General features: G+C 42.4%; 1 protein-coding gene and 1 long non-coding RNA gene across 6 annotated transcripts in view; one reads left to right on the forward strand and one right to left on the reverse strand.

The window, feature by feature from the left end:
* eloal (elongin A, like) overlaps positions 1 to 26,148 on the forward strand; it is a 124,948-nt gene that overhangs the window by 21,436 nt on the left and 77,364 nt on the right. For 3 of the 5 annotated variants that reach the window (XM_085996484.1, XM_085996483.1, XM_085996480.1), the window contains exons 2-5: positions 1,980 to 2,036; positions 8,335 to 8,447; positions 14,385 to 15,357; positions 23,915 to 24,020. In XM_085996484.1, the coding sequence (XP_085852610.1) occupies positions 1,980 to 2,036; positions 8,335 to 8,447; positions 14,385 to 15,357; positions 23,915 to 24,020 (1,249 nt within the window). The remainder of the gene's footprint in view (positions 1 to 1,979; positions 2,037 to 8,334; positions 8,448 to 14,384; positions 15,358 to 23,914; positions 24,021 to 26,148) is intronic. The other 2 variants (XM_085996482.1, XM_085996485.1) reach the window with 2 other exon arrangements.
* LOC147112330 (uncharacterized) overlaps positions 9,401 to 26,148 on the reverse strand; it is a 57,169-nt gene continuing 40,421 nt past the window's right edge. Inside the window, exons 2-3 of the long non-coding RNA XR_015079481.1 lie at positions 18,560 to 18,685; positions 9,401 to 9,551 (exon numbers count right to left, since the gene is read on the reverse strand). This is a non-coding gene — a long non-coding RNA (uncharacterized LOC147112330). The remainder of the gene's footprint in view (positions 9,552 to 18,559; positions 18,686 to 26,148) is intronic.

The raw sequence follows: 26,148 nt of genomic DNA on the forward strand, positions 1-26,148 counted from the left end.
CTTTTTTCTTCTTGTCCTCCTGTTCTGGTTTAGTAACTCATGGCTACAAAATCTTGGGAGCTGAGCATAGCTTCTGCCAAAAAAGCTGTTGTAAGTTGTACACATGCCATGTGGAGTAGATAGAATTTGATATTGATGAGCCACACTCATGATGCAGAGCAATATTCTGTTTACTTTTATCAGTTGGATGGAGCCAGAATGCAAGTGGTGTACATCTTGTGTTCTACACATACCAGTGTTTGCTTCCAGAAATACGATATCCTGGTTTATAAATGCTACTCAATTTGACTAAATTTAAAGGTGCCAAGTATTTTCATCTGCCCTTTGGTAACGATATTGCACAAATCACAGGACTGAATTTATAATTTAAAAAAATGTAATTTAAGAATACATAATAAGTGAGCTCCAAGGGATCACTGTCTTCTACTAAACATTTAAGTTGGAAATTAAATATTTTCTCTTAAAATGATGTCTCTTGATCCAATCTGCCTAATTTATGGTCACAATTTTAACAAAACCCCTAAGTGGTACATCTGTTTGTTTACAATTTATTTAGAGAACATCAAAAGATATGAAAGTGTCACCAAGTATTACTTGTGGTTGTGTTGAGAGTTGAAGTTTGCTAGCCAGTAGCTTCCAAACTTGTTTTTATTTTCACTCTTCTTTACAAATTCTTTTTACTTCCTTTTCTCCTCTTTCCTCTTCCTCCCTATTGTGCTATTAACTATTCCCCAGCCTGAGGCCAAGCACATGAGCCTGTGTTAGTGCTGCTAAGTTGGCTACCAGGAGGTGTGTGAAAGTGACAGATTTTCACCACCACCTTTTTGGTGATTTGCTTCACATCTACTTAATTAAGAATGTGTTATGTGGGGATGGTGGGTGCAAATCTGTTTCCTTCCATTCTGTGCTGCAGCGATACAATATGCCACCACCTAACTGAATTTTAAATATTCCACTGTCATGATTTTCTCACGCAGGCATGTTATGCAAATACATGCTCCTAACATCTTAGCAGAAGAATATATTTACACAATCCAAAGATTTGCAAACCTAAACTCCTGACAAGACAGGCCCTTTGCCAGTAAACTTTTGACCATTATTAGAATGAAAATGTACATAATGAGGAAGCAAAACAGGAGTGAGAATATTGAAAGCATAGCTGTAAAATTCTCTGGCAATCTTTCCTTCATAATATGCCCACCACTATCTTCTGCCAAGTCCAGCTGATGCCATTTCTTATGCATGCAAAATGCATTAGAATTTTCAGGAGGCAGACTCGAGTGACCACTGCACATGCTTCAGTACAGTACATGTAGAACAATTCTTAGTAAATGGAATGTATCCTGATTTATCTTACGTCCTTGATGCATTGTTGCTGTGAACGTAACTAGTAGCTTTGAGTTTACACAGATTTCAGCAGCATATGTTGTGAACTTACTTTTGCTGGAGATTAGAATTAAGGCCAGCCCCAGCGAGGTCAAGCTATTTTTTGCTGCCTGTGTAACTGCTGTCATTTTTAAGTTGCTCATTTATAGTACATGGTAAATGGAGTAGGCCAATCTAGCATTTCCATAGATAGGCACTGAGCTCATTGCAGACTCAGCATTCCATGCTTCCAAGAGAACAGGGGGTCATTTGCCATACATGATACTTAGCCAACTAAATTATTGAATCTTAAAATTAATGTTATTAAATGTTGCTATTCTAGTTAAATGTTTAAAGGTTGTATTCTTTTAAAAGTTACAGAAACCATGCTTTTGTGTTGCGCTTTAGACATTTATTAATTTTGTAAAAGCATTTAAGAGTAATAACCTGATGTAGAATGTTTTTCCTCTTTGTAACTGTAAATTTTCACACACAGTATTTCCAATTATTAACAAAATACTGGCTGAGTCTCCGTGAAATGGAATGCATTTATATCTGTCATAAAACACCCTTTGAACTTCTTCTAAAGACACCTATTTTTTGATCCCTTCTAGGTTCTGAAATTGTTGAAGCGATTGCAAGATTTAAATATTACAGTGGATATTCTGGTGGTAAGATACAACATCTGTACAAAACATTTTGTCAACTAAACACAGATTTGCACTGTTTGATTCAGCAAATCTTGATGTAGGTCTGATTGAGATGTGTCTGTGTGAAATTAGCTATTTTGCATAAATGTGCGAAAACAATGAGATTTCTCATGTCTAAACTCAGCTGGGGTTGAAGTAAGTGCCTGATACTTTATTGAGTTGCTTATGCAGAGCCCTTGATCAATTATAGGCTCCACCAGCTTACGGAAGCAAGAAAATTATTGTACAATGCAATGTGATGACTGCCCTTCCAAATGGGTCCTATTTCTAAAGATGCCACAAGTGAGATGTTGCTGGTTAAACTTTTGCTGAAAAAAATCACCCTGCGGGGTATTTGCAATTACAGGTCAACTGAATTAGAAAAGAATGTGCACTAAAGCGGCCGCGGCCATTTCACAGATCTTCTGGACTTATCATTGGGTACTAACTTGACAAAACCACTTTCTTGGCAAAATTGTTGAGCCAAACATCCAAGGTGTCCATTTACACAGTATGAAAGAAACTATGGTAGACCAGTCGTAAACAACGTCAAACTAAGTGGTCCTTCTGAATTTTGTGGCTTCTGGAAAATGACACCCGTTGTGAAGTAGTCGAATCCTTTTTCTGCCTGTCCTCGCAGGCATATTGGAAAAATTGTTATAGTAGCTTTGTGTTTCATGAGTGTCTATAACAATATACTGTACCTTTTTAAGTATGGTAAAAGTATTGTATGCCATAGAGCAAAAAAAATTGGCTCAAATATCAAGTCAACCATGCTCATTGACTAAATGCAAAGCAACCAAAAAGCAGTTCCATTCATTTAAGATTCACTCAGAATTCAAACTCGGCAATCTGGTACCAGCTACGAGACACAATTTATTTTTTACACTTGACCACCATTTTCTTATTTCACTCTGGTCAGTGTATAATATTGTTGTTATAAATTACAACTTACTCACACAGCTGGTCATGTAATGTTAAAAATGCCTGCTAGAAATGTCCCTTCATAGACCTACCTTTTTGTTGGAGTTGGAAATTTTATTTGGGCCTTGGGCGCCATGCTTTGTGAGATGTTATTAATGAAGTTATTCACAGCTGGGAAGCCCTGGTTGTGCAGAGGGTTCTGGGTAGCATTCTTAAAATTCTGGTGATATTTTTGCAATGGTTGAGTCATTGGGAATGGATCTGACTGGAAGTAAATTGCGTAGCAGGTGTGAATTTGAGTTCTATCTTTAGTCCATACCAGCTGCTTGCCTATATCATCAACTAAGTTGTGTTGCTTTTTGTTGTTAGTGTCTGTGTCATCTACACTGCAAATATTAGATTAGATTATACACTTGGTATTGTTCTCTGGTTTGGTATAGAGCGAGTTGTCATTGTTGTATTCTTCAATGAGACCTAGCATTAAAATATTCCACAAGTGACAGCCTGGATGGCCTGGTGGATAAAAGCATTGTCCACCCAGCACATTATTAAACTCACCTCAGATTGGTTGCAGATTTGTTTTAAGTCCATGCTGTGTTAGCTGGTCTCGCCTAGGCAGCAGTTGGGACACTACCATTGTCCTCGGCACCCCTGAGATATGGAGTGGAAAAGCATCAGTCAGGGTCCCTGCTGCTGGTCACTATCTAGTGACCTTTCCTGGAATAGTCAGTGTGTGGACATCGGATAGTAACAGGATCAGACTGAGTTGTGACATGCACTACTGATGAATGGTCAGTTGGCAGCAACAGTGGAATTGTACCTCAACAAGAGTTGCTGCATCCAGGAGAGGCGGGGGGAAAAAAGTCTTGCGAGCGATAACTTTGCAACTTTCTTTGTAGCCGAATGAGCACCATTATACTTCTATTGTGAATAGTTTAGTGCGGACATTGTGAATCATGGACTGTAGTCTCTTTGTTACTTGCAGACATCAATGGAGTTCCCAGGTCATAGGGACATATGGGCCCGGATTTTCTGTGGCCTATGACCACGTAAGTGCCTCGCAAGTTCCGGGTTTATGCATGGGCTGCACATATGAGAAAACACGGAACTTGCGATCTGTCAAGAATCTTCTTGACCGATCCTCCACGTGCGCAGGAAATGGACATCTGGTGGAGAGTTGAGCTGTTTGCCCAGCGAATGCCCATGAAACTCTTATGCCTGGTAAAAGGGTGAAAATAATTTTTAAAAATGTTTTTAACATTCAAGAACCTGTAAAATAAGTTTGTTATTTTTGGTCTCTTAAATTTTTTTTTTTTTTTTTTAATTTTTAAATTTATTTTTCAAAAAATGAAATTTTTGTTTTAATTGTTTAATGAAATTGTATTTTAATTAATTTTAAACAGGTAATTTCTTTTTATTTCAAGGTTGTGTACGTGTGTTTTTTGGGTGCTTCCTATTAAGCTTATGGGGATTTCGTACGTAAATGGAATCCCCATAAACATAATGGGGAAGCCTCTTTCTCATTGGTTGAGCCGGCCCACGTGATCCATGGGGTGCTTGCAAACCACATGCGCCCCGGGATACACGGGCCTCTAAGCAGGCCTACGCATAGAGGCCCAGGAGCACGAGTCTCTGTGGATCCAGGAGCATCAAGTAGGTGCGTAGATTTATTGCGGTTCGGAGGCATCCGCCCGCGGGAAGCCTCCGACCGCAAATTCAGGCCCATGAGTTTGTCGTCGTCTTCTTAGGCAGTCCCTCAGATCCGAGGATGACTTGCTTCCACATTAAAAATGAGTTCTCAGGTGACTGACGAGTCCAATGCGGGACCTACAGTCTCTGTCACAGGTGGGGCAGACGGTGCTTGAAGGGGTGGGTGGGTGGGGTGCTTGGGTTGATGTGCGCTGCTTGCGCTTGGCTTTAACTTGTAGACCAAAAAAGACTGCGGTCCATCTAGTTCGCCTTCCAGCATCTTGCTAGTCGTGTGATACAATGATAAGAGTTGTTGACTAATTATAGCAATCAATCTCTATTGATTAGTCTACAACAGACCCAGACATGAGGTGAGGAAAACTCCAGTGGTGGAGAGCTTTGGGAACCAGAGGTCCAAAGTCACCTGATCCTCCCAAGCCTGCTACACTTGCCACGTGATGGCTCAAATTACTCATCTACTGTATTCCAAAATATTACTTTCTGGAGAAACCTATCCAATTTGCATTTGATTGAATTAATACTACCTGATTTCACCATCTCCCTAGGGAGTATGTTCCATTTCAGTCTTTCACCGTGTTTTTCTCTTGAGTCCTTGATGATTTCTCTGTGTCCATCAGCACAAACCAACAAGAAAATATGGCTATATTTAGAATAGTAAACAAATTCAAGTGTGTCATATTTAAAATTATGTGCGCAGAAAATGTGTCTGAATACAAAAAACTTTCATGTTTAACAATGGAGCGAAATGCCTACAGATTAGAATAGAATGGCATTTACAAATCTGTTTTGCAATTTTAACCTTGTGCATGAAAAATAATTGACATCTTGTATAATGGACAGAGTTTTGTTTTTAGCTTGAGAGCTTATGGAATACACTTGAATCTATTTGCTGTAACTGTTGCATGCAAGTTTTAGTCAGTGCCTCTCTTTGCCAGTAATTTATTGTCTTCCCTCTTGTAGTTCAGGATCTCGCCTATACAAGAACTCCATTGTAATTGGCTCTTGGTCAAACCCCTTTCTCCCAAAAAAGCAAATAAAATTCTTCCTCCTTCATTCAACTTTATCTTCCTATGGAGAAAAGGTACCTGAAAGCACCACCATGTTAAGAACGCTACTATTTCTTTCCGCATTTGAGCAAGCAGTCACCTTCACTAAGTTTTGTCGGCCTTGTTCGCAGCTGTGTACTTGGTTCTTTTTCACCCTTTGTCAAAAACAGTGTTGCCTGTCATTTATTCATACAGGAGAAAAATGTTTATCTACATTTTACGAGGCCATGGTCACGGATGTTACATATGATGTTTATGCTCCTAATATCTGGTTGGTCAGGCATACTTGGGTGGATATGCCCTGGTTGATACTGGCATCTGTTTTGAGATCTGTGTTGAATGTCATGGCTTAAGTGCCCCAAAAAATGTACTTTATTAACATTGTGATTTCTATAAGCCTGCCCTAAACTTAGGAAAAGCACTCAAGACCACCTTATTTGCTGTAAGATAATCCCCTGGAAAAAGAGCATCTAACCTAATTCCTAAAATGCAGATATACCTTTCTGTTCCTCCTTTTATGCTTTCAGTAGAGAAGATGTTTCCACTTGTGGGGAAGCCCAAAACTAGAGGTCATATATATAAGATAGTCACTAATAAATCCAATAAGGAATTCAGAAGAAACTTCTTTACCCAGAGAATGTGGAACTCACTACCACAGGGAGCAGCTGAGGCGAATCGCATAAATGCATTTAGGGGCAGCTAGATAAACACATGAGGGAGAAAGGAATAGAAAAGCTATCCTGATAGGGTTAGATGAAGAGGAGTGGGAGGAGGTTTGTGTGGAGCATAAACACCAGCACACACCAGTTGGGCCGAATGGCCTGTTTCTGTGCTGTACATTCTATGTAATTCTATCTAGTTCAAAGAAGGGATTGGATTCTGGGAAGGATGTCTCTTGGGTTTGATCAATAAAAGATACAGTAGTCCTATAGTGATATATTTTGATTCATAAGGCTGGGGGAAGGCATTTGAATTCTCTAGGGCTTACACAGTCTGCTTCATTTACAGTAACCTCTCTACTCAAGCTTGAGACTTTCCGGCTTCAATAGGGCTGACTGACACTAATACTGAAAAAGTGAAAAGGCCTTGGTCCTCAACCAGCCTGCCCAGTGCAGATGTCTGCAGCCCAGTGCTGACAGAAATTCTGATCAATACCAAAACTAGGGTAAATGGAAGGAACCAACTTCAGTCATGAAGAACTGATGTAGTTGTGAGAATGAAAAACTCAGTTAGTGAACACCCCACTTCCCCCAAAGAGATTTTGCAAAGGATTCTTTCAGCCTAGTGTTCTCCTCGGTATATACAGATTATTTGAACTTGGGTATAAGGAACACAATCTATCTTCACTGACAACACAAATAGAAGCTTTGATAAACTGAGGAGGACTGTAGAAGACTTGAGGGCAATATAGACAGGCTAGCAGATTGGCAGACAGGTGGCAAAGATAATATGGGTAATTGTGAGGAATTTGGGAGGAAAAATAAGGAATGGGATTATACATTCAATGGAAACACGCTGAAGAGTGAGGATGAACAGCGACACCTTGGGGCAAGTGCAGATAGATAATGCCATAAAAACACCAATACCATTTTGGGTTTTATCATTAGACCTGTATAGGAGTAACAAAGCGATAAATTTATACAAAATATTGATTTGGCCACAGTTAAAATATAGTGCAGTTCTGGATGCCTCATTATAGAAAGGACATTAAAGCCCTAGTGATTGTAGATTTACCAGGATGATGCCAGGGATGGTAAACTATCGTTCTGAGAAGAGACTTCAAATAATGAAATGATTTCCACTGGAGCAGAGAAGGAGGAGATTTAAGAGATTTCTTGAAATGCTGAAGGGTTTTGATGGGATGAAAAGGCAAAAGCTATTTCCATTGGCTGAGGAGTTGGTGACTGTTATCAATTTAAAATTGTGTCACAAAGTGAAAAGAGAGGTTCGGAGAAATTTCTTTACATAAGAGTGTGGATGTTTTGACACTGAATGGTTGAGGCATAGACCATTGTGTCTTTTTAAGGGACAACTGGGTAACTATGTAAAGCAGAGGAAGGTACAAGACCCTTGGGTGAGCAGGATTAGTATTGAATTGCTCTAGTACAGAACTGGCACTGGCGCAGTGGACCAAATGGCCGCCTCCTGTGCTTAAACTAACTTGGACCATGTTGCCCATACAGCCAAGCCTTTGCACTAGTCTGCCATAGATACCCTTGACAGAGGCCAGGTGCAGTCTGCGACATTTTACTCAGTATACATGCAAGCTTTAAGATTTCACGTTCCCTTGTAGAATTTCAAGACAACCTGGAACTTCCTTTCTTGGGGAATCATCTTTTTGGTCACTGAGTTGAAAATCACTTTGCAAACCTCAAAAAGCCTGAAAGCTGGTCTATGACCCACTATAAAATTAAATTAATGAATAAGGTGAAGGATGCTATGAATGGAATGTCAGTATGGAATAAGTCTGAGCTAAGAATTTTTCTAATAATGGCCACAAATTTAAATTTGTAAATTCTTGAAGCCTAAATAAATGGTTTACCCATCCTTATTGAAGCTTTTCAAGTTGGTCAGAATGACTTTTCTTTCTTTTTTTGTAGGAAACTGGAATAGGAAAAACAGTAAATGGATTCCGGAAAAATAAAGTTGTTGGTGACATCGCCAAAGAGTTGGTATGCCAGTGGAAAAAATTAATTCCTCAGGAAACATCCAGGTAGGCTTTCACCTACAGCTTCTAGATGGTGTTCCACATTGAGATTTATTCAATGCAAGTGCCAATTCAGTGTTCCTCGAATGTTGTTGTTGCCAAATTGGCTGTTTCTAGCACATAAATTACAAGTCATTTACAAGTGGGTGTGTAGTGACTTCAAAATATTAAGTTAAAAAATGTGGGCTCTAAAATTCCTGTGGTCAGAGGAGGCAGAAAGGCTAAGGAGAGGGCTGGGAATGTGGGCAAGGCCAAGTTATGCCAGGATTTTGCCCCAATTGCACTGACCCTTTTAAATCCCAGTGGGGGAGCCCATGGGCACATCAAGGGGCTGTGTCTGGGGCAGTTCTTGGGCTTCCCCAGAATTCTGCCCGTTACACCCTCGGTAGGCCTCAGCAGAACTGATGCCAGCTGAGAGTTGACATGAGCCCTGTTGAGGCCTTTAAAAAGGCCCCAAACCTTGACCAGACTACAGTAATTGATCCTGGAGGAAATTGATTACCTTATTCTGCAGGGACTGTGGCTCCACTAGTAGTGAATCATTTTCTGGCCATTTATTTCTTCAGCCCAGAACAGTCTGAGGGCACAACCCAATTAGGTTGTGGGCTGCTGGGATGGATTGGGCAGGTGCCACTGAAGCTCTCTTCAGGTGCAATGTGCCAACCCCAGTCATGCAAATGATGCTCTACACAGCAGTTAAGATGAGGTGTCCAATTTTAGGCTGGGGCAGGCCTAGAGGGTTTCACTACGAGACTTTTATTGGTGTAGCAAGTCTCCGGAATATCAGTAGCAATATTTTTTTGAAATTTGGGGATTTCCAATCCCGAAGTTTCCCAACATATTGGTTTCCTTATGTGCCTTTTTTTCAAACAGGGAGATAGAATATGCTGTGCGAACACATTGTCCTTTTTTAATTGTATAATGTAAATTAATGAAAATATAGTAAATAGGTAGGTAGAGTTTTTACAAGATTTTTTTTATTTTCATCGCTTCATTGGCTGCAAAGCACTTTGGGGCGTCCTGAGGTCATGAAATGCACTATATAAATGCCAGTCTTGGTTACTTCCCTTTTACTCCACTCCAGACTGTTGGGTGATTTTTAAATAAAAGCTAAAAAAAAAAAATGAAAATGTAATTAAAATTAAGAACTGAAAACTAAAGCATGCACGTTAAATGCCCAACAATTGACACTTTTTGGTTCCCAAGGTGAGCCGATGTTTCTTTGTGTCAGCCTCATCATTTTTGCAATAAGATCTGTAAAACTATGATTCTCTTGGTAGGCATGCAATGGTACCACAAGAACAGAAGGGAACGGTTCATTTCTGGAGAAATAGAGGCTCATTATTGTGTACCACTACTCTCTCTCTCAACTGTATAAATGTGTGAGGATGGGACAAGCAGGCATGTGGATAGATGGTGCTGTAGAAACTTGAAGAACTAGTTATTAGATATTTTGAAACAAGGGAAGTAGATAGTTTAGTGGGTAAGCATATTATCCTGTCGCCTCCGGGACTTGGGTAGATCCACCCAAATTGACTATATGAAATTCTCTGTCTGTTGGTTGTAAGGGTGTTGTGTGAAGTAAGTTTGCCCTTAAGCCAGTTCCCATTATGCATGGCATTATAGTGTAAAATTGCGTAACAGTTGGGACTGAATTAGCAGTCTTACTCAAACTACATGTTTGGGAAATGGGAAACTATCACACTAGTGCAGTAGGAGCTATTTTTAGGTTGAGCTTGGGCACATCATTAAACCAGAGTTTATGGAATGTTACTCTGTTATTCCTGACCCTGGAGTATTTGAAATGGGAAAAGTGTTTCTTTTCCCTAATCTAACTTGTATCAATTACATCACCTCCCAAAATTCTAAAACAAAAATATTATTATGTTTTCAAGGATTTTTTTTTTGTGTAGTGGTTAAATTATATGACTGAGCCATACAGAGCAAGTTGAATTATGGACCATACTGAGTTGGTTGATCTGAGCTCGGGTGATTGACAGAAAACTGCTATCATTCGGAACTAAATTCAAACTATATTAGGTGGGGAGGCCTAATTGGCCTTGAGATCCCTAGACAAGGGAGAGGAAACATTGATCAGGGTTCCTGCTTTTAATAATTATCCAGAGATCCTTGTATTAAGTACACCTCTGTGGGTGCTGGCTGAGAATGGGATTGGGTTCAGTTGTGATAGTTTCCATAGTCAAATAGCCTGCCTCATATGCAAAGAACGTGCAGTCCTGGAGGGCTACCACTGTCTGGGGAGTTGTAACCCAGCCATGAGTTGTTACCTTCAGGAGAGAAAGGTTAAAGGAAAAATTGGAGGAAACCTTAGTCTACTTTTGGGGTCTGTTGTTGGCGTGAAGCACTGACAAATTAAGTGTAGTATGATCAGGTCCTTTTACTATGCTCTGATCTCAAGAGAAAACTTCCATTTGGACTGATCTGAAGTGTTGTTTCCCAGCAATCTCTCTCTGTTAAGTGATGCTAATTCAATACCTAATTTTAGGCAGTTTTTTGTCTCTTTCACCAGAAGTGTCGACTTCATCAACTCTCGAACACCAACGCCCCTCCGGAACCTTCTTCCCCTTCACTTTCCCCTGACCCCCTTCTCCAAATCTCCTCCCCCATGCTGCGTTTTCACTATCCCCTCTGACCTTCCCCTCTGCCCCCGAACGATCAGTCCTCAGCAAAGGCCTGAGCTTCATCCCCTTACGCCCCCACCTCGATGAATTTTGAGCTCGGCACGATGTTGAGCTCTTTTTCCGCCGCCTTCATCTCCATGCCCACTTCTCTGGCCAGGAGACTTCCGCCCCCCCCCCCCCCCACCCAACACACGGCTGACCCTTTCTCCTGCTTTCAGAATTCTTGTTCTACCTGAACCCCTCCCCCTGGCCTCTTGCCCCCTCTAGATCTTTTCATTGCTGACTGCTGCTGTGACATTGGCCGTCTCCATTTCTCTGCTCCCCTCACTCACTCCAACCTACCTCCCTCTGAACTTGCAGCACTTCATTCTCTCAGATCCAACCCCGACATTGTCATTAAACCTGCTGACAAGGGGGGTGCTGTTGTTGTTTGGCGAACCGACCTCTACCTAGCGGAAGCTGAACGCCAACTCTCCGACACCTCCTCCTACCTCCACCTGGACCATGACCCCACTACCGAACATCAAGCCACTGTTTCCAAGACTGTCACTGACCTCATCTCCTCTGGAGATCTCCCCGCACCCCCCCCCCGCCCCTGCGGCCACCAACCTCATAGTTCCCCAACCCTGCACAGCCTGCTTCTACCTCCTTCCCAAGATCCACAAACAGGACTGCCCTGGTAGACCCATCGTTTCAGCCTGTTCTTGCCCCACGGAACTTATCTCTTCCTATCTTAGCTCTATCTTTTCTCCCCTTGTCCAGTCTCTTCCCACCTACTTCCGCGACTCTTCTGACACCCTCTGCCACTTTAAGTTTCCTGGCCCCGACCGCCTCCTTTTCACCATGGACGTACAATCCCTCTACACCTCCATCCCCCACCAGGATGGCCTGAGGGCGCTCCGCTTCTTCCTTGAACAGAGGCCCAACCAGTTCCCATCCACCACCACCCTCCTCCGCCTGGCTGAACTTGTTCTCGCATTGAACAATTTCTCCTTTGACTCCACTCTTCCTCCAAATTAAAGATGTTGCTATGGGTACCCGCATGGGTCCTAGCTATGCCTGCCTTTTTGTGGGATATGTGGAACACTCTTTTTGTTCCAGTCCTACTCGGGTCCCCTCCCTCAACTCTCTTTCCGGTACATTGATGACACTATCGGTGCCGTTTCCTGCTCTCGCCCCGAACTTGACAATTTCATTCACTTTGCCTCCAATTTCCACCCTTCCCTCACCTTCACATGGTCCATCTCCGACTCTTCCCTTCCCTTCCTCGACTTCTCCGTCTCCATCTCTGGGGATAGGTTATTGACCAACATTCACTATAAGCCCACTGACTCCCACAGCTACCTGGACTACACTTCCTCCCACCCCGCCTCCTGTAAGGACTCTATTCCATTCTCCTCCCAGTTTCTCTGTCTCTGCCGCACCTGCTCCGACGATGCCACCTTCCACACCAGTGCTTCCGACATGTCTTCCTTTTTCCTCAACTGAGGATTCCCCTCTACCATGGTTGACACGGCCCTCGACCGTGTCCGTTCTATCTCCCGCACTTCTGTCCTCACCCCTGCCCCTCCCTCCCCGGAACCACAATAGGGTTCCCCTTGTCCTCACCTTTCACCCCACCAGCCTCCACATTCAACGGATCATCCTCCGCCATTTCCGCCACCTCCCAACGTGATCCCACCACCAAACACATCTTCCGTTCCCCTCCCCTTTCAGCATTCCATAGGAACTGCTCCCTCCGAGACAACCTGGTCCACTCTATCGCCCCCAGCACCCCTTCCCCTTCGCCCGGCACCTTCCCGTGCAAGCACAGGAGGTGCAACACCTGCCCTTATACCTCCCCCCTTCTCACTGTCCAGGGCCCCAAACACCCCTTCCAGGTGAAACAGCGATTTACTTGTAGTACTTGCAATCTAGTATACTGTATTCGCTGCTCACGATGTGTTCTCCTATATTGGGGAGACCAAACGCAGTTTGGGTGACCGCTTTGCGTAACCCCTCCGTTCAGTCCGTAAGGGTGACCCCGAGCTTCCGGTCGCCTGTCATTGTAATTCACCGCTCCATTCCCACTCAGACCTCACCGCCCTCTGGCTCCTGCATTGTTCCATGTAAACTCGAGGAACAGCACCTCCTCTTCCGATTAGGCACTTTACAGCCTTCCTGACTCAATATCGAGTTCAACAATTTCAGATCATAACCTCGGCCCCCATTACATTTTTACATTTTTTATCCACACCTTTATTTTGTGCCCCTCCCCCTGTTTTTCTCTCCCACATGGCAGCTGTCTCCCATTCTGCCAGTGCATTTCACACCTAATCTAGAGCCATCTTTTTTCTCTTTACTAGTCCTATCATCACCTCGTCTCGTTTTCAATACCTCTTAATGTCTCTCCACTTCTCTTTTGTTCTTTCATCCCCATTTCCCAGCCCCCAAACTGGCCTTTTAATCGGTTTCATTTCCTGTGTTTTTTCAGTCCTGACGAAGGGTTTCGACCGGAAACGTTGACTCTATTTCTCTCTCCACGGATGTTGCCTGGCCTGCTGAGTTTTCCCAGCATTTTCTGTTATTTGTCAGAAAGTGGGTTGGATTTAAACTCGGATTTTGGAGGTGAAAGGATCGTGTGTTATCCCATTGCACCACCCAGTACCTGGGTCTACATTATTATTTTTATTTAAGATATACTTATCAGGAGAGCTGTCCCTCCGGCTCTAGATTAAATGTGAGGAAACACTACGTAACATGTAAGTGCATAGTGTAAAGAATTTGAATCGAGAATAAACTGTTAATGACCTATAACCTTGGAAATAGTAGAGGAATAACCAGTAGCTTCGTGGGAATGAAGTCAGTGAATTATGCATCCATAGACTTAATTTTACTAGTATGATATTTTTGTGTATACAGTAATCCCTCCCCAACTGCGCTGGCTACGTCCCTGAAAACTCCCATGGTTAATAAAACCGCGGTTGGCAAATACAGTATAAATGTTCAAATAACACAATTAAAAAGAATATAAAAGCATGTTATTTACCTTTAATCCTAAATTAAAAACCGCGTATACGCAAAATTCACTGCCGCGGTTGGCAAAAGTTGTCGCAGAGAGGGAACCGTGTATACTTGAAATCCGCGTATGGCAAAACCGCGGTTGGAGCAGGGTTCCTGTATTGTACATGCTCAAGACCCTTTACCATGCATGATAGGACTGTTAAGATGATTTATTGTGGATGCAAATATTTATTGAGGTTTATTTTTTCCTCTTTTTCAATTGGTCTTTAAATTTATTGGAATGTTATTTTTTTTTGAGGAATAGCAGTGAACAGAATGACAGGAAGAGCAATAATGACCGCAGCCATTTTAGGAAGAAGGATGGAAAGGAAAATCCAAACAAGTCATCTGGGCTCTCCAGTCATGAAGAGACTTTGCAGGCAACTGATGTGAATCAATCTGCAAAATGCTTAAATGAGGAAGGAAGTCCAGAAAAGAGAGATGGGGTTATGTGTTCTCAGCGACCTTCTAAGATCAATCCTGATCAGCTAAAGGCCAGTGAATACAAGCCTTCACAGAAGGAAAGACAAGAATACAGTCATTGTGCATCAAAAAACAGTTCTCCAGTTACTCAAAAATCTCTTAAGGTTCAGAAATGTGAAAAAACAAAATCTTCACACAACAACCAAAATAACTCTTCTAGAAATGATGAAAAGTCTACTGGTGGCCATCAAACCAAAAAGCCCACTAAAGACCAACAGGAGAAGGAGTCTTCCCTGGAAAGCTCTGCTACATCCCACAACACCTGTCAGGAAAAATCTCATTCAGAGAAGGGTACTCCTGAAAATGGTAAAAAGAATAAAAGTAGATCTGTGGACAAAACCGAACATTCTAAATTATCGAGCAAGATGCAGAAAGGGTCTGAAACGGACAAAGGAAGTCTTGGATCAGGCAAATCGCAGGACATGTCACGTATGACTAAAGACAGCATTAAAGGCTGTAAAGTAGATGATGTATCTAAATTTGAAAATGAAGAAGAGTTTGAAAAACCAGCTATGGCTTTTGAAGCATATCTAAACTATGAGGAACCAAAAAGAAAAGCAAAAAAACCCCATAAAAATAAGAATTCACCTATGCCAGGAAAACACACCGACTCTAAATTGAACACCACTATAAGAAAGGAGAGTGTTGGATCTGACTCATCTCGCAGTAAGGAAAGCAAAATAAAGAGGAATGCAGACAAAAGAGAGCAACATGAGGAAGACACTTTGCTTCAAACACCAAATAAAAAGGTATACTTTTTTAAAGAAAACTGTGAATCCAACCAGATATTGATTTTAGAGCAGGAAGGAAGCAAGTTGGAGGGATTTAAGGAGGAAGCTCAAGAGGGTAGAGGCATGGTGGTTGAATGAGTGACCACCAATTGCACAGCTTAAAGATGACACTAACAGGGAGCGGACCAGCATCAGAAGAGCAAAGGGCAAGTGCAGTTGTGAACTTGCTTAGCAAGCTTTCTGTTTGTATTTAGAATGCTGGACAGCAAAATATCCATCAGCATTTCACTAGGTTACTCGTGTTGCGTTCGAGTACCGTGCTCTTGTTTTGCGTTTAGGACTGACAAAAGGTCAGAGGTTGCATGAGGTGTGGTCTTGGAGGCAGTGGAGCATGGCAAGAACCAGATGGTAGAAGTGTGGGCTTTGAACAGGTAAGGCTATGGGCCACAGCATTCTCAATCCATTATAATTTATGGAATTAAATCCGGGATTTCAGCTGGGGGAGCATTAGAGAAATCAGCATTCAGGTAATAAAGACATGGATTAGAATTTCAGCATCAGTGAGTGGGAGGTAGAGACAGAGGCCAGCAATGTTTGAAAAGATGGGGGAAAAAGCAGTCTTGTGGAGAAGGAAACTAAACTTCAGATCAACAATATGCTAAGGTTCTGAACTACAAGACTTGGCCTGTTGCAAATAGACCCCTACACAAAGTAAAAAGGCCCAAACAATACATTTCCAGGTGTAGATGGTATGTTTCCGAGTGCGGAGAGAGACTGGGGACCTGATTTGTGAGGTATTGAGGATCTTTGAGGAAGTCACTGGATATTGGGGAAATATCAGTAGATTGGAAACAGGCCAATGTGGTGACCATATTCAAAAGGGTGACAAATCAGATACGGTTAACTATAGATCTATTAATCTGTCTTCAATTCAGGTATAAACTTAAAAGATTATCTGTACAGTAATAACTTAGTAAACAGCATGGATTCAGAAAGGGGAGATCCTGCCTGACTAGCCTTTGTCTCCTTTGAAGTTACATTCCAAGTGAACTGTGGTAAGCTCCATGACGTGTTGTACCTAGACTTTCAGAAGGCATTTGTCAAAGTTCCACATGAAACACTGTCCGTCAAGCTCAAAGCTACAGGGATTCAGAGTCAAAAGAATTCAGTACTCAAATCCCACCATGACCGTTTGAGCATTTTAAATTCAGTTTTTAATTAAATCTGGAAATGAAAAGCTGGTATAAGTTAATTAACAAGAAAAGTGACCATGAAGTTACTGGATTGTCATAAAAACCCAACTGGTGCATGTCCTTTAGGGAAGGATACCTGCCGACCCGACCTGGCCTGGCCTATATGTGGCTCAGTCCCACACTGTGGTTGAGTCTTAACTGCCCTTTGAAGTGGCTTCATAAGCCAATTGGTTATATCAAACCACTACAAAGAATAACAAGAATTTTTTAAAAAGGGCAGACCTAAAAGCATTGTGGGAGTAGCTTTACTACACGGACTGGAAGCAGCTGAAGAAGACGGCCCACCGCTGCCTTCTCGGGGCAACCTGGGATATGCAGTAAATACTGGCCATGCCAGCAACAGGCACATTCTGGGGGAAAAAAGGAATTTTTAAAAAAGATTCAATCGTCTCTGTCTAAACTGCTCTGTTGTTGCTGTAATAACTGAGCAAAGAAATTTCTTCTAACCTGCCTCCACACACACGAACAATTTTAAATTGATGACCCAAGACACTAACTCTCAAACTAGAGGAAATTGTCTTTCCCAAATCCTCTCTTAAAAGCTTTCATAATTTTAAAATAACTCTTCAGTCTGCTCTTGGCCTTCTCTGCTCTAGTAGAAATAGTCCTGGTATCTCCAGTCTTTCCTATAGTTAACTTTAGTTTCCCAACCCTGGCATCATTCTGGTGAATCTATGCTGTGCACTCTGTGGGTTTCACGTTCTTATGATAATGGGTTGTCCAAAATTGCATGCAGTATTCGAACTGTGGCCTAATCTTTGCCTTGTACAAATTGATCATTACCTCTTTGTTTTTGAACTCTGTCCATGTTTATAAAACCCAAAATGCTGTTGACTTTTTGTTTGGTTTTATCTTGTATTTCATTGGCTGTAAAGTGCTTTGGGATGTCCTGACATCATCATCAGCCGTGATCTTATTGAATGGTGGAGCAGACTCGAGGGGCCATATGGCCTACTCCTGCTCTTATTTCTTATGCCATGAAAGGCACTATATTAATGCAAGTTTTTTTCTTTCTATCTACCTGCACTTGCACTTTGAACGAGTTATGTATTTGAACCCCCCGGGGGGGGTCTCATCATCTATACCCTTCACAGTTGGTTGCGCACACTCAGTCCTTGTTTTTTTCTCCTAAAATGTATTGCCTCACAATTCTCATTAAATTACACCTGCCACCTGTCTATTGGTACACTACATTCTCTAAATAATTTCATACTCTCCCTTGTTTGTTTTTCTTATATTGGGGCAGCTCCATGTGAACTATGCAACACAATGGATGGCCGGTGTATAGAGGAGCAATGAAAGCCATTCACCTTTAAATGGGCTGTTTAGATATGATCTCTGTTGTATAAAGCTCCACATAGCACTTCTATTTGGCAACAGGTGGCACCAAGGAGCCATTGCTGCATCACAGGAAAAGTGTTTGATTCTCAGCAATAACTAACTTCACAAGTAAAGACATTGATGGCATACTTAGGTCACGATTTTGTAAATGGATGCAGCTTGGGAGCAGGTCAGCTGGTTTCTGGGTTCCAGTCCCGCCCCCAACTACAACCATCCCACGGATGTGATTGTCCCTTGATTGAATTGTTAAGCCCGCCCTGCGGACTTGCCGGCAAATTAAAAGGAAACCAGTCAGATGACGTCACTTGATGACGCATCATCTGACGGTTTTCTTAAAGGGACCATGCACAATCTTTTTTTGACAGCTCATTTCTCCTTGTTTGACAGCATTGAGGTGCTGCAAACACTGACAATCACTGTACAAAGGTGAGCTCTTGCACCCAGGCTCTCCAATGACTCCCTCCATAGGCTAGAACAGATGGCAGCTGCAGGTGAAGTTACAGAAGTGATCTGTCACTGGTGAGAGAGGTTCTCCCAATGAGGTGGGACGAGACATCCAATTCAAAACTTGTTACCTACAGAAAAGTGTAAATGCATTAAAAATAATTTTCCCAACATTTTCTTACCTCAAACTCACGAGTGCACCATTGGATCCCTCACACCACTTCTGCAGCTGTCCTCAGTGCAGAAACATTACAGCAGACTCACAACAAGCCACATGTACCTGGCGTGGCGTCCGGACGTCAGGAAACCTGAGGCAGAAGCGGCAAAATTGAAAAAGAGCCTGTTAACAACTATCAAGTACCTGTTAACAGGCAGGTAAGTGGCTGTAATCCTCTTCCCGCTGCTAGGTGTCGGGTCCACGTGCAAATCGGGGACCTGACACTTGGGAAGATTGATTGGAGGTGGGTTGACAGCAGGTTTCCTACCCGCTGTCAATCTTTGCGATTTTGACAGTGGTCCCACCTCCAAACCCGCGCTCTGAGCGCCGTCAAAGTTCCGGCCTGAATCTTTGGGGAACACTGGGGGAAAAGGTTTTGTTAATTCGAAATAAATGTAAGGCAGAGCTTGTTGCTTGTCTGTTTTATAATGGGAGAAGTGGGTTCAGTGCTGTTCTGGGCTGTAGACTTCTTACTGGCTGAAGTTAAAGGTGTATAGCAGGTTTCAAATGATTATTGAGGCTGGAATACAAAGCCGATGATTTCTACCATTAGGCTACTGAATACTCCTTTCTGGTAAATGTAAATATCAAAATTTAAATCTGTCCTGATTAAAGCAGATTGTTAATGTTCATAAAGAAATAAAAGCAGAAGATGCTGTATATACCCAGCAGGTCTTTCACCTTAAGGTTTTGGATATTGAATTTAAAACCTACCCCTCCTATAATCTCTCTCTTTGTCTCAGTGTTGATTTTTAGTCTGATTACACTTCTGTAAAGTGCCTAGGGATGTTTTTATACGTTAAAGGCACTATATAAATGCAAGTAATTGTTGGCCATATAACTGGGATATGATCGAGTCTTTATGAATCTATAATTCGGTTTTTGATATATTCATGGATCTTGTACTACCTGTGGCTAAGAGCAGGTGATTCGGCCCCCAGGCCTCTGACAATCCAATATTTTAGCTAATCCCTAGAAGATTAGCGAAATGATTACTCCCTGGAAATATTCACTGGAGAAGACACGAGTAGCATGCCATCCACCATAGGAGGTTCTACATCTAAACTTAATGACTTTGTAGCAGCACTGGCAGAGAGGTCCTAGTTGGGCTCAAAGGGTTTATAAAACTAATAAATCCCCAGGGAGAAATGGTACAAGTTAATGCTACTAAATAAGATTAGTGATGAAATTTGCTACGTACTGACTATCATTATTTAAAAAATAGGTAACTACAGACTCATTAATCTTATTCTAGTACTGTATTTGGCAAAATAATAGAACTGATTATTAGAACAATCATTAGTTACCTATATAAAATTAATCTGGTGAAAACATTTTCAGAAGGGGGAGATCCTGCCTGGAAATATAGGTACACTATGATGTAGTGTACCTAGACTTCCAGAAAGCCTATAATTAGAAAGCAAGAAAGGACTTGTATTTATTTAGTACCTTTCATGTCCCGAAGCACTCTGCAGCTAATTAATTGCTTTTCAAATGCAGTCACTGTTGTTTTTGTAGCTAAGTGTGGCAGCCATTTTGTGCAAAAGGTCTCCGACAGTATAGTGAGATAAATTACCAATTGATGTGTTTTTTGGAGGTGGTGTTTGAGGGATATATGTTGGCCAGGACACTGGAACTCTCCTGCTCCTCTTCAAATAGTATGTGGGATCATTTATGTCCACCTGAATAGACCTTTGTTTAACATCCCATCTAAGAGACAGCATCTCTCTCAATGCAGCACTCCTAGTACTGCACTGAAGACCCAGTGTCGATTTTATATACGCAAGTCTCGGGAGTGGGACTTCTACCACATTCTTCTGACTCGGGCAAGAATGCTACACTTGGCCAAGCAAACACTCGAGTGTGGCATGAAATGTTGCTACACAAGGGTAAAGCAGTGGGTCTCTTGAATAAGCAATTGGTTGAAGGAGAAGAAGCAGGAGTTATTAGATAAGGAAGTGATGCAGGCTGGGAGATGTACTGAGTGGCATACCGCTGGGATTAGTGTTGGGCCCTTACTGTTTCTAATACCCATCAATGATCCTCATTCAGAATAACAATGCAAGTTAGTAAAATTAATACTAAATGAGGGGCCAGTAATCAATTCTGATGAGGTAGCCCAGACAAAGTTTGCAAGTGGGTGGAGCTATGACCAATAATTCAGGACCAATAAATGCAACGTGTTGCACATTGCAAGAGGAAAAAAAAAAGGGGAAATATTTGACGAATGGTATTGAAGTAGCTAGGGTAATACCATTTATAGTTATTGCCGAGCGGCATTCAACAAATCAAACACAATGGTCCGGATCTTGCAGTCCTGATGACGGCAAATTGGCAGCGTTCGCCATCATTTCACCTTTGAAACAGACCGCAACATCAGGATTTAGCGCATGCGCAGCCCAACGTGGAAAGAAATCCTGGAGCTGCAGTCTGTCATTCACTGGTCCTCCACAGGCTGTTCTGTCCCCCCCCCCCCCCCCCCCCACCCCCAAGCCAGCAATCCGTGAAATCACTGATCTGATGAAAACTTCCCCTTTTCCAAACAAATATCGCTGTTCGAAAGCCCATAAAAAGTTAGACCCATTCAAATGAGGTGTAACTGGGTTTTTAACGGCAATCTGAGTAATAACTACTGATAAACAACCGTTCTGACCCTGAAAAACTAATTTTATATTGGTAGAATGTCAAATTTCTCCATTAAGTTAAAAATTTAGATTTTTAAATTAATTAAAATTTTTTTAGTTTGTTCATGCTATTTCAGCTTCTACCTTAACCCAATGGGCTGGATTTTATCAATGGAGGCGGGACTCCCACTTTTGGGGTTGTAGTCCCGCCTCCATAGAGTTGTGGCCAACCCACTTGATTTTCCCTTGATTGACCTTGTTGAGCCCGCCCAGTGGGCTCAGCAGGCCAATTAAGGGCCACCCGGCAACAGGTGATGTCACAGACAGACATTTCATCTGTCAAGAGCTTTTGACAGATGAATTATTAGCATTTGACAGCTCTTTGATGCTGTCAAATACTGACAATCTGTACTTTAAGTTAATTCCTTCCTCTCAGGCTGATTTAGAGATCTCTCCAGAACAGAAAGCAGAGGCTGCAACTTTTGACAGCTCACGGCCATTCTGCTTTCTGTGCCGGTGAGATGAGGGACTACTGAGATCTGAAGGAAGGAAGCCTGCATTAGTAAGTAAAGGTAACTAAAACTTATTTAAACACTTTACACACATCAAACACACTTACCTCTGCACTCATGCACCCATCACTCACCTGAACACCGGACATCTCGAACCCTCCAAGCCCTTCAGCCCGACGGTCCGCCTCGCTAACTTGGTGTGGTTTGGAGCCATCGGGCAGCCCACACTTCCGGGATAAAAATAGGGATTAGGCTAAAAACTGCCTGTTAATTGGCACTAATCCCCTTCCCACCTCGGTGAGGCGGCTCCCAGCACAGGTCGGGTACCCACCTCCTGGGAAACGGGCATGGGGGCGTTCGTGCCCCCCCGATTTCGCAATTTTAACCCCCTCATGCCTCCAATCCCGCCTCAACGGCCTGATGAAATTCGAGCCCAATGTGTCTGTCCCAGTCTTTATTTCGTTCTCAATTTTTTCAAAAGTGATTGCTTTCTATTTCTTGTCTGAGAATTCTGCAATGTGATTGGCTGCTTCGGCAACTTGTTGACATCACAGCAGTTCGCATTATACGAAGTTGATTTCAACTGTACGTCGGAAAAGCCGAACTTCTTGCCACAGAGATCTTTGTGGGAAGCTTACTTCGGGTCCAGCGGCGAATGCCTCTGCTTCGCCGCTGACTGCAAAGTACGGGCCAATGCCAAGCTATATTGCATGATCAATAGCGTGTAAGTCAGAAGCTGCTGTGCTGAAGCTGTATAGTGCTCCGTCATACCAAGCCCGAGATGTAGTGCAAAGAGCCAGGAGGTTGATTCTGAATGTCAGAGGAAAGCTTAGAAAAACTCAACTCTTCAACTTGAAGTCAGACAATTACGATCACTCCATAATCTAATAAGAGGTATATAAATTATAGAAATGGTTGATGTGGAGTACTATTTTAAGTTGAACAACTGCAGGGAAAGGAGACCTAGTTGCAAGCTGATAAAAGGGAATTTCAGCTTGGTGTAGAGAAGCATTACAGAAAGAGTGCTTAAGACCTGGAATGTTTTCTGAAAGGTAGTGGAGACACAAACTGCTGTGATGGTGGGACTGTAAGCTAAGGGAGGGTAAGCTCGGTGGTCTAATAACTTCCCTCATCTATACTTCCCTTTTTGAAGGTGAAATCAGTGAGCACTTACAAAGGCAGGAGTTAATTGGGGACAGTCAGCATGGATCTGTAAAGTGTTTAACTACTTTAATTGAACTTTTTGAGGAAATCAATGTATAGTTAAAGGGAATGCATTTAGATGTATATATGGATTTACAGAAGTCATTTTATAAGGTGCTACATAAGGGACGTGTTGAAAATTATGGCGTGTTATTAAAGGGAATGCAGCTATGTGAATAGAGAAATGTTTCGGAGACAATCAGCAGAGTCGGGAGAAATGGGATAACTGGATGTGGGCAGCAGTGTCCCAGGGATCTGTGCTAAGACTACTTTTCTTTTGCCATTTGTATAAATGATCCGGACACAGGCACGGCGAGACTGATATTAAAGCTTAATGATACAAAATTAGAGGGCATTATAAGTGGTGAGGAGGATGTAGAAAGGTTAGTAGAGTGGGAAAATAAATGGCAGATATAATCAATGTAGAGAAATGTGAGATGGTCCTTTTTTTTGGGGGGGGGGGGGGGGGAGTAAAAGGAAACCTGTTGTACATTTTCCATACTGGGATTTTTTAGACGGTGGAATACTTTACAATTGAGGCATAGACTATAACATAATTTAAAAGGGAATTGGATAAGTATTTGAAATGGAAAAATATAAAAGGACAGGGTAGGGAAATAGGATTGGCGTTTGTAACCGAGCTAGCACCAGACACAATGGGCTGATTGGCCGCCCTGCGTGCTGTAGTTTCTAGGATTCCATATGCACTTCAGGCTCAGGTAATTTGGATGCTGGATAGCAAAATGTTCACCAGCTTTCCATTAAGTTGCTTGTCGCAGCACAACAGTGTAACTGAGTTAAATGTGCAGCTGCCCCTCTCCATTCACTGAAGTGCTACATGCCAGTTTTTATATAATGGTGGGTTGGGGAAACAATGTTCAGTGCACTCTCTCCATTCGAATAACTTGTCCATATCAGAAGTTTTATTATTGTGTTGATAAGAGAAATCCAATTTTACTCCGTTTCTTTTGTGTTCTACAGGTGAAAATTGATATTAATAATTTGTTAGCTATCCCATTGCCTAAATTTCTACCAGATGTTACTGATATGCCTTCTGATAGTCCACCTACATCACCGATCAAGAAACGTAAGTGAATCATGTACATTTTAGTCGGTATTTTTCCCTTTGCTGTAACTTTTGTTTTCCATTCATGGGAATCCCTCCGGTATCTGTTTTCTAGCTTAAATGACTAGGCTAGAGAATGTCTTCCACCAGTACCCATAGCTTGGTATCAATGTGCCAGAGCAACCAAGTGTTGCTGGACTAAGCATTGTACTTTTACCTCTCCCCACAGTGAGGCATTTGGCCTCCACTCTGAGCCTTCCCATAGCAACTTGATTTGAGATCAAAAACTCACACTCACTTCCTTTTGATTATTATTTAATATGCATTTTAAATGACCCTGCTGGATACTTTTGTCAGGCTAATGTACCGAAGTCTTGAAGATGATGGTCATTGCAGTTAAGAATTGGTTCTGAGAAAGAAATTGAGGAAGCCAGACATAAATAGTTTGAACATAAATGCTGAAAAATATAGTGTCAACCGACTGGCCACCTCTGGCTGTAAGTAAGGATGATGTAACTATTAATATTAAAGTTACGTGCCATAACTAGGTGAAAAGTAAAACTTCTCAAAACCTGCAGTGTTTCAATTATATAGGTCATCTGCAAGTAGGTCACTGGCCAGTGCTAATTAGGTACTGTCTCTGGGGGCTGACTCCAGTTGAAACTGGTTTGCGTCTGAAAGGCATTTATAGAGTGAATTACCAGTTGTCCGTTAGCAGGTAATGGAGTGAGCTGGGAACAGAGTGAGGTCTTTTAAAATGGGAATTGGTTGAGCATGGGAATTGTCCCACATGCTAATTGGCACAGGGATAAGTAGATCAAGAAAGTAATCAGTGGCTGAAAACTGTGGAAAGGAGGGGTTTCGTATCATTGGACACTGCCATCAGTACTGGGACAGGAAGAAGCCATACCGCTGGGATGGGCTGCACCTGAACTAGGCTGGGACCAAGGTCCAAGAAGAAAGGATAAATAGGACCATAGAAAAGACTTTAAACCAATAAAAGGGAAGATGGAGGTTCCAAGTGGAAATAATAGCCTCGAGAAAGAGGGGATAAGAGCAAAGGTCAGAATACAAAGAGAGATCAAGGTAATCGAAGTACTTGGGGTACAGAATAGGTTCTAGGAAGTAATAATAAAATACTTGTTAAAAATAAAGCAGGAATGATTTTTAAAAGAACTTCTTGGCCAGTCCCTTGGAACCGAGGATGACTTGCTTCCACATTAAAAATGAGTTTGCAGGTGACTGATTAGTCCAATGCGGGACCTACAGTCTCTGTCACAGGTGGGGCAGACGGTGGTTGAAGGGGTGGGTGGGTGGAGTGCTTGGGTTGACGTGCGTTCCTTGCGCTGCCTGCGCTAGGCTTCCACTTGCTCCCGGCGAAGAGACTCGAGGTTGTTTGGCGCCTTCCCGGATGCTTCTCCTCCACTTTGTGCGGTCTTGGGCCAGGGATTCCCGGGTGTCGTGGGGATGTTACACTTTTTAAAGGAGGCTTTGAGGGTGTCCTTGAAGCGTTTCCTCTGCCACCTGGGGCTCTCTTGCCGCGCCGGAACTCCGAGTAGAGCGCTTGTTTTGGGAGTCTCGTTATCGGGCATGCGGACAATGTGACCCATCCATCGGAGCTGTTTGAGCGTGGTCAAAGCTTCGATGCTGGGGATGTTGGCCTGAGCAGGAGCACTGACGGTGCGCCTATCCTGCCAATGGATTTGCTAGGATCTTGCGGAGGCAGCGTTGTGGTAGCTCTCCAGAGCTTTGAGGTGCTTTAAAAGAACTATTAAATTGCCTGTATAACAATATACAGAGCATCAGCAACCAAAACTGTGACATTCAAAAAGTGTAGAAATACACCATCACTAGTGCTGTGGGGGAAGGTTTAAACTAATTTGGCGGGGGGCGGGGAGGGAAGTGCACCAGGATGCAGGAGCAGAGAGGAGAGACAAGGTGCATAAAAAACTAGGAGCAACAAACAGCAACAGAACAAAGAATAGTGCATTAGAGCAGGAAGTAAATGGAGAAAAAAAGCAAAGCCGACTAGCATAGTGTTGGAATGCATGTGTGTCAATGTGAGGAGTGTTACAAATAAGGTTGACGAGCTGCAGGTGCACATTGCCACATGGGTTTGTGATATATTGGCTATAATGGAGACCTGGCT

This window comes from Somniosus microcephalus, chromosome 9 (genome assembly GCF_052327205.1).
Source record: "Somniosus microcephalus isolate GS21.2 chromosome 9, FLI_Smic_1.0, whole genome shotgun sequence".
In the NCBI taxonomy this organism is placed as follows: Eukaryota; Metazoa; Chordata; class Chondrichthyes; order Squaliformes; family Somniosidae; genus Somniosus; species Somniosus microcephalus.